This window comes from Budorcas taxicolor, unplaced genomic scaffold, assembly GCF_023091745.1.
Source record: "Budorcas taxicolor isolate Tak-1 unplaced genomic scaffold, Takin1.1 scaffold332, whole genome shotgun sequence".
Taxonomy (NCBI): domain Eukaryota; kingdom Metazoa; phylum Chordata; class Mammalia; order Artiodactyla; family Bovidae; genus Budorcas; species Budorcas taxicolor.
The window spans coordinates 96,443-109,363 of record NW_026292103.1 but is presented as its reverse complement, the minus strand read 5'-3'; the positions used below and the strand labels follow the sequence as shown (position 1 = coordinate 109,363).

Below are 12,921 nucleotides of genomic sequence, written 5' to 3'. Positions count from 1 at the left end.
AGGCAAAAGAGTGGAGTGGGTTGACACTTCCTACACCAGGGGATATTCCCAACCCAGGGAGTGAACCCATGTCTCTGACATCTGCTGCATTGGCAGGCAGATTCTTTACTGCTGAACCACCTGGGAAGATCTGTTTGAGTCTGTAAAATGTGACTGGGGCCAGCCTGCTCATCCCACCTCCTGGGAAATCTGTCCCAAGGAGGGAAGGGGAGGGTGCCTAATGTCACCGAAACTGGCCATGTCTCCTCAACCATGTGTCCCAGAATATCCGCAGTTCCTCAGACCACAGGTTCCCTGTGGGAGGAGACAAGAAGTTGAGGCCATCGGCCAGGGCAGCAGACCATGGTAGCTTGTTTGGGTTTGGGGCCTGGGGAGGAGCTGGGGAACCCATGGGGCCCTGATGCCCCAGCAAGTGTTCCTAGAGAAGCCTGGGTACCCATAGGGGGACCAGGAGGTGAGATCTGCCCCCCACCTTCCTCCCCCACCCCCAGTTCTACCCTTCCCAAGCCCACTGCCCAGGACTAGGCCCCCTTCCACTTCCTCTTTAGCCCTCTGGCTGCCTCTTAAGTATGAGATGAGATTGAAGATCTAAGAGTCAGAGCTCAGACACACTCAGATAGTGTTCCTCAGAGCTTAAAGCATTTGGCTTCCTCTACAAATGCTGTCTTTTCGTACTGTCCATGGGGTTCTCCAGGCAAGAATACTGGAGTGGAGTGCTTCACTGACTCAATGGACATGAATTTGAGCCAACGCCAGGAGACAGTGGACAGAGGAGCCTGGCATGCTACAGTCCATGGAGTTGCAGTTGGACATGACTGAGCGGCCGAACAACGACAAATGTTTTACACTTCCCAAGTCCCAAGTTCCCAGGTTCCAAGAAGGAACCTGACCTCAAAGAGAGTGCAGAGTGTGACCCGGTCTGTCTGATGCCTGAGCTTTCTGGCCATGTGACACTGACAAGGGCATCTGATCCTTGAGGTCACAGGGCTCCAGAGAAAGAGCTGGGCTCAGCCTCTCTTCCTGATTCGGGAGGGGGCTGATAGGAAACTCTGTTCACCCCCTGCTCTGCACAGACACATACAGCACACACATATGTCACACATTGCACACTCACACACACCTATAGAACAGGTTTTTGTTTGCTTGCTTGTTCTTCTTTTGGCTGCACTGTCTTTGTTGGGTTGGCGGGCTTAGCTACCCCTCGGCAACTAAGTTCTTAGCTGGGATCCTAGTTCCCTGACCATGGATCAATCGTGAGTACCCTGCATTGAAAGGTGGATTCTTAACCACTGGACCACCAAGAAAGTCCCTTGAACAGTTTCTTAACACTGGACAGTCACTGGCCATGTGGAAACAGTAAGGTACAAGAAGGCAGTTTCTCCCATGTGGTCATGCGGTGCTTTGGAAACCTGGGCAATGCAGGTGGGATCAGAAGCTTGTGCTACATTTGATGTCACCTCTATTTCCTGGGAGTGCAGTCTCCTAGGAAACCGAGGAGAGCTGCACTGTACAAGAACAGCAGTTGGGGCCCACTGCTGGGGGTCAAGTGTTGGATCTTGGAGATGGGAGGCGATCATGGGCTGCCTGAAAGGTATAATTCCATTTCTTCTTCATGACAACCCTATGAAGCAGGTATTATCTCATTTTCAGGTGAGAAAATAGACTAGTGAATTAAGCAACTTGCCTAAGAGCAGTTAGAAATGGAAGAAATGGTTTTGCACCCAGAATTGGAGATCAGATGCCCATGTCAGTGTCCTCCAGGCAGTTAAAACATCACACGTCCTTCTCCCCACACTTGTTCTGCCTCCTGCATTTTAGGTAAATTTATGTCAGCATCTATCCAGTCACCAAAATCCCTAACTTGGTCTCTCCTTAGTCTCTTTTCTCTCCCATTTACTCCACCAACCCATTTCCCATATATACCAAGTATGTATTAAGTGAGGGAAAAGTGTTGCAACGTGTGGGTTCTACCATTATCAAGTGGTAGAAGTTGGGACTTCCTTGGTCATCCCGTGGTTGGGAGTCTTCCTGCCAATGCAGGGACATGGGTTCAATCCCTGATCCAGGAGGATCCCACATGCCCCGAGGCAATTAAGCCTGTGTACTGCAGCTACTGAGCCTGTGTGCCTAGAACTTCTGCCTCGCAACGAGAAGCCACCGCAATGAGAAGCTTTCACCCCAGAACTAGAGAGTAGCCCCTGCTCAGCACAAATAGAAAAACCCTGCATGTAGCAGTGAAGACCCAGTACAACCAAAAATAAATACATAAAAAGAGGGAGGTTCCTGGTGGTCCAGTGCTTTGGACTTGGTGCTTTCATTACAGTGGCCTGGGTTCAATCCCTGGTCTGGGAATTAAGATCCCCCAAGCCCCATGGTGCAGCTAAAAACATAAAATAAAAAATAGAAAAGAAGAAATGATAATTTACAACAATCAAGAGATAAGCACCTGGGGTGGAGTTACTTCTCTGGAGAAGGATCCAGGAAGGATACATAGGGAGCTTGAATGGTTCCTAGTAATGTTCTGGTTCTTAAATTAGGGATAGGTGATTCACTTTATTATTATGCCTTCTTATTCTTTACATATATTGCACTTATTAAATAATACCATACAAAAATTTTTTAAATTTGGGCACAAAATGAGATTTGTAAGTAATGTTTCTATGTAAAATATTCTCAATATAACATTAAACAATAATTCAAAGTATTTAGCTCTTCTCTCCCTGTTTCCTTCTCTCCCCAAACCAACAAATATTGGATTATCTTTTATTTATTTCAATGATTATATACAGTAGAGACCAGGGAAACATGTTTTGTATGAGAGCTGTCATGGGATCAGATTTGTTGGAAAGAAATAATTTATATCCTGGACTGTCCACCAGAAGAAATATGAAGACAACATATGTAAAAATCAAGAACATTCCTCTAAACCAGAAACAATCACAAAGTAAATATCAAAATATTCACACACATACACCCACACAAAAAAACCATTCACAACAGGATTCTCCTGGTGGTCTAGTGGTTGGCACTCTTCGCTTCCAATGCAGAGGACTTAAGTTCAATCCTTGGTCTGGAAATTCTGCATGCCACCCAATGCACACAAAAATAAATAAACTTAAAAAACAAAAACATTCACAACAGCTGCAACAACCATTAGTGATTTTATTGAAGACTCATCCACAGGATTCTGACCAGCGAAATGACTGTAGCGTACACTCTGGGGCACCTATACAGATTTTGCTATCAGGTCCCCCAGGCCCCATCTTGAGGCTTCACAGTTGTGAGGTTTCACTCCACCAGACGCTTCCTTCGAAAATGGAGCCAGGCCTCAGGCTGTCCTCAGCCACTGGTCTCCTCCTCTAATGCATTTCAACCGCAAAGTGGCTCTCGCCTCTTCCCTATCCCTGCTCCATCTTCATAAACTAGCAGACAGGAGTCCTCAAGGGTATAAGATCTTTCCAGATGACTTTAAAAGAAAAGAGGAAGAGGCATTTGTGCTCCTATGCATCTGAGCTCCTACGGCTGAAAGAACGTACCTGCAGATGTGTTCTGACTAGTCACACATCAATCCATTCGTTACGCTGCAGTGCCAGAAGTTTATGACTCTGAAAAGTGGTGAGTCTTTCTGAAGCTGGGATCAGGGCTCTTTCCACTAGGCTAAGCTGGTGCTTTAGCCCATAATTATAAGAAACTATCTCAGAGTCAGTGTAACCTTCAACTTTCTGAAATACTTTCTCTCACAGATTCTATGCTGGCCTGCAAGACTTGAACGGGGAGAACATAAAAATAGACAAATTAAGGTGGCAATTTAAATTAAGGGAGTTGATTACTGGGAGAAAAATAGGGCATTTTTTAGGATCCCCAAAATAGGAGATGAGTAACCTCTCAGGGAGAAATCCTGAGTGACGACAGCACAAAATCCTGCCACAGGCCTCACCTGTGCTTGGCACTGTGCTAGTAACATCAGGACCCGCTTCAGTGGGGCCCAGAGGGAGTCAAAGCACTTTAAGTATCATTTGAAATTTGCCCAGAGCCAGATTTCAGGAGCTCCTGGACTTCTGTCAGCCAGAATTTTCTAGGGAAGTGACAGGCTTAGGTTTAAATCCAACATCAGAACTACTTCCTGTTCGAGGTAGTCCTGGGAGCAGAAATGAATCGATTTTTCGTTTTCCTTTGAGGTCTGTGCATTCCTGCTCATTTAGGGTAAAAGAGACACTGGAGCAGATGTTCTCCAGCGCTCCTCACACTCAACTTGAAGCCAAGAAGAAGATCTATTACAATCCTGAGGTGCCTTTTAAGTGCTTCTAAGAGCTTTAATGCCATTTTGGGCAAGGGACAGAAAGCCTCAGAGAAACCACAAAACACAATCCATATGGCACCATAATATTGTTTTGTGCCGGGAATTCTGCCCTTAGACAAAACCACACAGTCATGAATACATAAATAACTGCTTTCTGAGCCATCTAACAAAGACTGGGCTCTGCTGCGGAGCAGGGAACAGCAGCCTGGGGGGAAGAGTGGCGGAGCCAGCCATGGCGAGCGCTTCACCTCCCAGCAGCACTGCAGATCCCAGCTGGGGAGCATCCACCTTGGAAAACAGCTCTTGTTAGTAATGGCCTCGTCTGTGCAGCACATACTCTGCTGATAGTATCAGACTACACTGCCAGTTTAGTCAGAAGAGCTGGTGGTATCTCCACTTTGGGGAATCCATCACTGAAGACTCCAAGGGAGGGACTGCTATCAAGGCTCTGAGGCAGAGTTTTGGAAGTCATCTGACCTGCCATCTCTTATGATTATTTCCTGTGTGGCTGTGAAAGTTAAGGGGACGAAGCCTTCACTGTCCGCACAAAGAAGGATCCAGTGGGAGTCTGCAAAGTAAAATAAACACACAGGCAATTCAGGATATCCTGTCTTACTCAATAAAGAAAAATACCACAAATACAACTTTTTTGAGAGAAAGAATGCAGTAGTTGATGACCCTGAACCTGACCATCACAAGACTTTACAGAGGTGGAGGGGCCGGGTGAAACTGAGGGTCAGGTTACATGGCAGGAATGGGATATTGATGACGGGTGACAGGGAGAGCTAAGGGACAGGTATTAACGCCCGGGCTAGGCATTAAGGGGTCAGTGTCATGTATTTGAGCTTGTGTGTGCATGTGTGCATGCTGGTGTTAGGGGGTGTGTATGGTGTCCCTACCTTTTCTAATGCCATCTAGTAGTTTCTCCAGAAACTACGCAAACCTGGCAACAGCAACTCTATGGAGGAAACGTCTATATTTTTGAGATCCATGCCAGCCTCTAGACACCCAAGGAGGTTGAGCTGACTAGTGCCAGGCTACAAATGCCCAGATAATCCTAAATAGTTTGTTCTGAGGTAACCTAGGACCACTGGTATAACACATACCTGGACTTTTTCTGGTTCTTTTGAGTCTACTGTGACCCTGTAATTTCACTTTTGAAAATCTACACTTTCCAAAAATGTATAAAATACAGAAAGGTTTTTATTAGTGTTATTGATGATAATGAAAAATTGGAAACCACTTAAATGTCAAAGAAAACAAGGCAAACTGAAATATGGTATTTCAGTAAATACTGAGAGTAAATACTGCTCATCACAAGGAAAAAGTTTTTCTGTCTATATGAGATGATGGCTGTTCACTAACTTACATGATGTATTAAGTCAAATTGTTATGTTGTACACTTTATAGCACTGTATGTCAATTGTATCTCAATAAAACTGGAAGGAAAAAAAATATGGTATATCCAAGACAGAATATTAACCCAGTAAAAATTACAGTTATCAAGTCATATCATAAATGCATGTATCAAAATAGAAAAATGCTGATGCTACAAACGTTTAGCAGGAAAAAAAAATGAAATAAAAAAAAAAAACTTTATGTTTAGTGTGTGGCTGTCCTGAAGACTGAGGCATAAGAAAACCACCATGTTGCCCATCAGATGGAACACAGGCATGAGTCAGTCCTAAGCCATCTAGGAGAGTCCTTCATGTGCACGTTTGCTGCATATTAAAATGACAGCTCCTAAACAGACATAGAGAAGAGACTTATGGACATGGGGAGAGGGGAGGAGAGGGTGAGATGTATGGAAAGAGTAACATGGAAACTTACATTACCATATGTAAAATAGATAGCCAACGGGAATTTGCTGTATGGCTCAGGAAATTCAAACGGGGGCTCTGTACCAATCTAGAGGGGTGGGATGGGGAGGGAGATGGTGGGGGAGGTTCCAGGGAGGGGATATATGTATACCTATGGCTGATTCACAGGTTTGACAGAAAGCAACAAAGTTCTATAAAGGAATTATCCTTCAATAAAAAAAAAAATTTAAAAAAAAATGACAATGCCTTTAAGAAATATTCTATGGGAGTTTCCTGGTGGCCCAGTGGTTAGGATTCCAGGCTGTCACTGCTGTGGCCTGGGTTCAATCCCTGGTTGGGGAACTGAAACCCCACAAGCTTCAAGGCGCGGCCCCCAAAAAGAAAGAAAACAATAAGGTCCTACTGTATAGCACAGAGAACTATATTCAGTGTTCTGTGATAAACCACAACGGCAAAGAATATTTTGAAAAAAAGAATATAGGAACTTCCCTAGCCATCCAGTGGCTAAGACTTCCTCTGCAGCAGACAAGGGTTCAATCCCTAGCTGGGGAACTAAGATCTCAGATCTCATATGGCATGTGGTGTAGCCCCCAAATTAATAAACAAATGAAAGAATGTGTGTGCACAGAGCCCCCCCCCCGCACCCGACACACACACAAAAGAAATATTCTGCGATGCTTTTTATGTTTTAATGCAACTACTATATATGAGATTTTCTGTCATTTCCTGCAGTTGTTACATATTGCTTTGTAACTCTATTTAGTTTTTTCATGTGTGCACTCATGTTTTTCAACTAGGTTGTAAGTTCCTTAAGGGCAGAACCCATATTTTCTGTGTGTTTCGGCACCTATAACAGGCCTAGATATACAATAACAATTAATAATACTTTTTAACTGTCTACTGAATCACTAAATGGTTGGTACACTTCATTTTCATCACCAGTGACAGTCACAAAATTGAGGGAGGGGATGTCGGGTAGAGTCGCCTTCTGAATTTTACCTACCATGCAGCATTTCAACAAGAGAGAGGCCGAAAGTCTGTTGGACTGTGCTGAGTCTTAGCTTGCCATTGCAGAGAAGCATCATTCTTTTTTCAACAACAGGACGTACAAAATGACATTTCTTCAAAAATAAAGATAAAAATTGTTAAACTGATTGCAGAAGCAATGGGGTTAACATTTCCTAAGAATAGAATGTACAGTTTAACAAATTCTTATCTATTACCACTATCAACTTCAGTGTTAATAAGGAGCTTTTTGCTGCATTATTTTGCACAACTAAAGCATCAGACAAGATACAACCCCAAATTTCCTTTTGCTCTGTTCCTCCCCAAGGTTATGTCTTTATCTCTAGGAATTGGTTTCTCTAGGATGAGACTAATAGCTTTATAGGATGATGGATGGCAGCCTGAGAAAGACAATCAGATGGTGAGGAAAAACTGCTCGGCTGTTTTAGAAACAGGCATACCTCAGAGATTGCAGATTTTGGTTCCAGGCCACTGAAATAAAGTGAGCCACATGAAGTTTTTTGGTTTCCTAGTACATATTCCGGAGAAGGCAATGGTACCCACTCCAGTACTCTTGCCTGGAAAATCCCATGGGCAGAGGAGCCTGGTAGGCTGCAGTCCATGGGGTCGCTAAGGGTTGGATACAACTGAGCGACTTCACTTTCACTTTTCACTTTCATGCATTGGAGAAGGGAATGGCAACCCACTCCAGTGTTCTTGCCTGGGAGAATCCCAGGGACAGGGGAGCCTGGTGGGCTGCTGTCTATGGGGTCGCACAGAGTCGGACACGACTGACGTGACTTAGCTGTAGCAGCAGCAGTGCATATTCTGGGCTTCTCAGGTGGCACAGTGGTAAAGAATCTTCCTGACAATGCAGGAGACATGGGTTCGATCCCTGGGTCAGGAAGATCCTCTGGAGGAAGAAATGGCAACCCACTCCAGTATTCTTGCCTGGAGAATCCCATGGACAGGGGAGCCTGGGGTGCTCCAGTCCATGGAGTCAGAGAGTCACACACAACTTAGCCATGGAGGACACACAGTGCATATTCTGTACTTAAGTATGCAACTGCATATGTCTAATAATGTACATACCTTAATTTTAAAATGCTTTATTGCTTAAAAAAATGCTAACTATCAACTGACAAAAGATCTATCTATATATCTTTAAACAAAGATATATAAGTCCACAGTAATCATATCAGTGTGGTATTGTTAAAGTTTTAGACAAAGACCAGTATTACATTAGCTGCAGTAAGAAGTAACCAGAATTAGATCTCAGGATATGTAAGTTTATATATAAGAAATTTGGTAAATCAAGTTCAGTGGGATAAAGATGGATTTTTAATAATGTTGGTAGCACAACTACTTACCTTTCAGAAAATTTTAATCAATGATTAAAAACATAAATGTAAAAACTAATGTAATAAAATAATACAAGAAAACCTAGGTTACTACACATCTATCAATTTCTTTAGAAAACCTCTTACAAACTGGTAACTCAATAGCAAAAAATGAGCAAAAGGCAATTCACACTCAACTGACCAAAACACATGAGGATATACTCAAATTCATTAACAGTAGTGAATTACCAGGGGCTTCCCAGGTGGCACAGTGGTAAAGAACTTGCCTGCCAATGTAGGGGACACAAGAGACAGGGTTTGATCCCTGGGCTGGGAAGATCCTCTAGAGTAGGAAATGGCAACCCACTCCAATATTCTCACCTGCAGAATCCCATGGACAGAGGAGCCTGGCAGGCTACAGTCCACGGGGTCACAAAGAGTCATCCATGATTAAGCATTCATCATAGCCAACAGTATGGGAAAAACAATTAATAAAAGTGAAATACTACTTCACATTCATCAGATTGGTGAGGATGTAAGGAAAAGGATAGTCCCATATGTTGCTGACGGGCATGTGATGATTCATTGTTTAGTAAAAAGTCTTTGAAAGGCAATCTGGCAACTCTATTAAAAGTAGAAGCATATACATATTATATATATATACTCTTCAAATCTATACTTCCACTTCTGGGAACCAAGCCAATAGAAATAAAAGTATGAATATAAATAGATACATATGAGAATACTATTGCAGCACTATTTGGAGTGGCTAAGAACTGAAAACAAAGTGAATGTCCATCAACAAGGGAAGAACTGAATAAACAGAATACTCTCAGCATGAAGTAAAGAATACACCATATGACCCCATGTTTGTAAAACAATGAGAAAACCACCACCCCAACACCTATATACCTATGAATTAAGCAAAGATCTGTGTAAGATTATATGAGTATGAAGGAAAAATATGCAAGGATCCACATTAAGCTGCTAGCTAAAAATGGATTACAGGGAGGAGAAGCAGGACCAAGTTCAATGGGAAAGTATTCATGATAAAATAAGATATTATATGAGCCTATTTAAATATTTTATGTTTGCATATACAGGCATACATAGATACATTAAAAAATTGTAATGACTATAACCTTTCTTATAAGTGGAAGACAGCTTGCAACTGCATATAAGAAAAGGTCTTCTCAATGAAACAGCATGATTTAATAATTTGTTTTCTAAACATAGATTGCCAGAATGAGTGCAAGAATTCATGTTTTCATATCATGCGCATGATAAAGTCATGGTGTATATTGCTATGTGGGCCTATCCAACCAACCTGAAAAGGTATAAAAACTTGCCTGAACATAACATGCCCAGCTCAGTGAAGTTCAATTAGAACCCCACTGCCTCAACAATAAATTTCTCTTGCAGCACATACTGGCTACAGGAGCCAGTGGTAGTTCCCCCAGAGGAGAAGTTACCTGGCAAGTGATGTGAACATAAGGCAGATCCTGAGAGAGTGGGTACACTGGAGAGGATTTCTTTCCATCGTGCAGAAAGTTGCTGAGTTCAGAAAGATGTCGCTGCACTTCACTCAGGTTCCTAGATACAACTTCCAGTTCCTTAGACAGCTGGTACGTTTCCTTTTCCCATTCTAAGTTAGGAGGTTCTGCGGTACTGGTGTGGGCTGGTGTGCCGCTGGGTCTGGGCAGTGTTACTGACCAGTTAACAGGCCTGGCATCTAGAGTTTCTAGGACTGTGGAGCCATCACAGATGCTGGATGCAGGACTTTCTATTTCTTCAATAAGGGTTCTTCCAGGCCGTCCACTTTGACTGCTGCTATTAGCTGTGAACAAGAGCCCTCTGCTTTGGTGACAAAAATCTGGCGAAAGATCTTCAATTAGCTTTTTTATATTTGTTTTATTTATCAGAGTACTGAAAGCAGAGTTACCACTCTGGTTTTCACTCAGTGTCACTGGAGAGTCTTCTTTCAGCATTACCTCTCTAACAATCAAACGAATCATATACTGATCAGATTTTGAAGAAGGAAGAAATGCTGAGTCAGTGGACTTTTGTCTTCCCACCAAAATTAATAGTAATTTATCTGTCAAGAAACATATGCCTTTTGGTCTTTCATTACTCTCTAACTGAATCTGCTGGATGTTTGGCATTATTAACGGAATGACAGAATAGATAAAAATTACATTAGATGTATTGGAAGCCACTGCGACTACTTGTGCTTTAAGATTAAATGCTATTAGATCAGGAACCAGAATGCCTGGAATGATGACTTTTCTGTTGCAGGTAACCTCCTTCTCAAAGGTCAAAAGGATCAAATGTGAAGAATCTAGGCCAGTTCCTGTCAAGTAGTCTTTTTTTCTTAGACAAGTAAGAGAACTACCCTCAGATTTAAATCTGTTGAAGTGGATATGAGTTAGATCCAGAGGCTCAGAAAAGGATGACGACACTGATGTTTCAGAATTTGTTTCAGAGGAAAGTGGATCAGTAACTGGTAAAGCATGCAGACAAGTGTCTTCACCACTAGGGGGAACGTCAAAAGTTCCAGAAGCATTTAACCCACAAATCTTGTCCAGCGGAAGCTCAGTGGCTATAGCGACCTGTGAGTCCACAGTGGCCCCGATTGAGCGAACGTAGCTGTCCACATCAAAGATGGGACAGAGGGAGCACCTGTGAACAGTCTTCTGAGCACTGTCCCAAATGTAAGAGTGCAGGCTGCTGCCTGCTGCCACCACCAGCCTCTGGCCATCCTGGGTCCAACACGCACAGTGAATGAGGCCTTGGGTGCTGACGTCCACTTTGACTTGGGAACTGTCACAGTGCATGTTGTAGAACACGGAGACATCCCGAGCAGTCAGCACAGTCAGGATGGCACTTTCTGGGTGCCACACACAGCCCTGGGGAAGGACAGGGCATGACTGTCTGATCTCACAGGGCTGAGACATCAGCCACTTGCTTGGCTCTTCTGCAGGGCTAGGACACAGCTGCCACACGATGACACACTTCTTGTGCTGGACAGCGAGCAGAGTGGGTATGTCAGCTGCACCAGGCGGGGCCCAGGACACCCCATACACATGTTCAAACTGCCCAAGGACTGTTGAGTCCCCAAATTTGGCCTCTCCACTGTGAAGCTGTAAATTGGTCAAGACTACCTGAGTCCCATCAGTCCAAGCAAGGCCATGAATTGGGTGTATTGCTTGATATAATGCATTCAGTCCAGTCCTGAGAAGTTTTCCTTGTCCCAACTCCATCCTTTCTGATAAAGGTTCTCTGAAATAATTAAGAAGGAAAGTTACACCATGAAAATATAACCAGACAAATCCAGACAACTGGTTTGGCCTTTCTGTGAAATGTGAGACACGGCAAAACAGAGGAAATCAGGATGACACGACTCTTACTGAATATGCAAAAAGAAAATATCCTATATACACATCCAATTACTATAGGAATTTGCTGGCCAAATTAGAAGGAAAGGAAGAGAATAAATATATCCAAAATGTGCCATATGTGGTGCTAGTTCAGTTTAGTTCAGTCGCTCAGTCGTGTCTGACTCTTTGCGACCCCATGAATCGCAGCGCACCAGGCCTCCCTGTCCATCACCAACTCCTGAAGTTCACTCAAACTCATGTTTATTGAGTTGGTGATGCCATCCGGCCATCTCATCCTCTGTCGTCCCCTTCTCCTCCTGCCCCCAATCCCTCCCAGCATCAGAGTCTTTTCCAACGAGTTAACTCTTCGCATGAGGTGGCCAAAGTATTGGAGTTTCAGCTTTAGCATCAGTCCTTCCAATGAACACCCAGAACTGATCTCCTTTAGAATGGACTGGTTGGATCTCCTTGAAGTCCAAGGGACTCTCAAGAGTCTTCTCCAACACCACAGTTCAAAAGCATCTGGAATTCAATACAATCCATGTAATAGTCCAGTGAGGTTAGCACTATTATTCTTGTGTGAGAGACAACAGAGCTGAAGCTCTAAAAGGTTAAGAAACTTGCCTTTCATATCTTATAACAAAACACCTTCCAGATAAATTAAAGATCCAAATGCAAAAAAATATGTAAGAAATATAAGAGATTTAAAAGAAAGACTTTTCACGGTACCATAAAAATACTCCAGCATGTATATGTATAAGGATTTACTATAGCATCTTTTATAAGAGAAAAATCTAAATGTACATCAATATGGAAATACATTAAAAAATATGGAAGCTCCATGAATAATGACACAGAAAAACCCTCCCCCAAAGCATTGAAATTCACAATATAACACATCTGGTAAGCTTCTATTTATGAAAAGAAATCCACCTCTCTATGTCTATAAACATGTGTTTGTATATATTTACATAAAGATGCAGAAAAAGATCAGAAATAACACATACCAAACTGTTCACAGTACATGCTGAGAAGGAGTGAGATGGGAAAAGAGAGAAGGTGGAACAGTCTTTATTTCT

General features: G+C 42.9%; 1 protein-coding gene across 1 annotated transcript; it reads right to left on the bottom strand.

Annotated features, from left to right (window-relative positions):
• Positions 1-4,463: 4,463 nt before the first annotated feature.
• On the bottom strand, positions 4,464-11,725 carry LOC128071302 (WD repeat and coiled-coil-containing protein-like). The gene is made up of 3 exons (XM_052664182.1): positions 9,938-11,725; positions 7,124-7,241; positions 4,464-4,868 (listed from the first exon to the last, which is right to left on the bottom strand). Exons 1-3 carry the CDS (start codon positions 11,723-11,725, stop codon positions 4,741-4,743), a joined length of 2,034 nt encoding a protein of 677 aa, XP_052520142.1. The 3' UTR covers positions 4,464-4,740.
• Between the last annotated feature and the right edge of the window lie 1,196 nt (positions 11,726-12,921).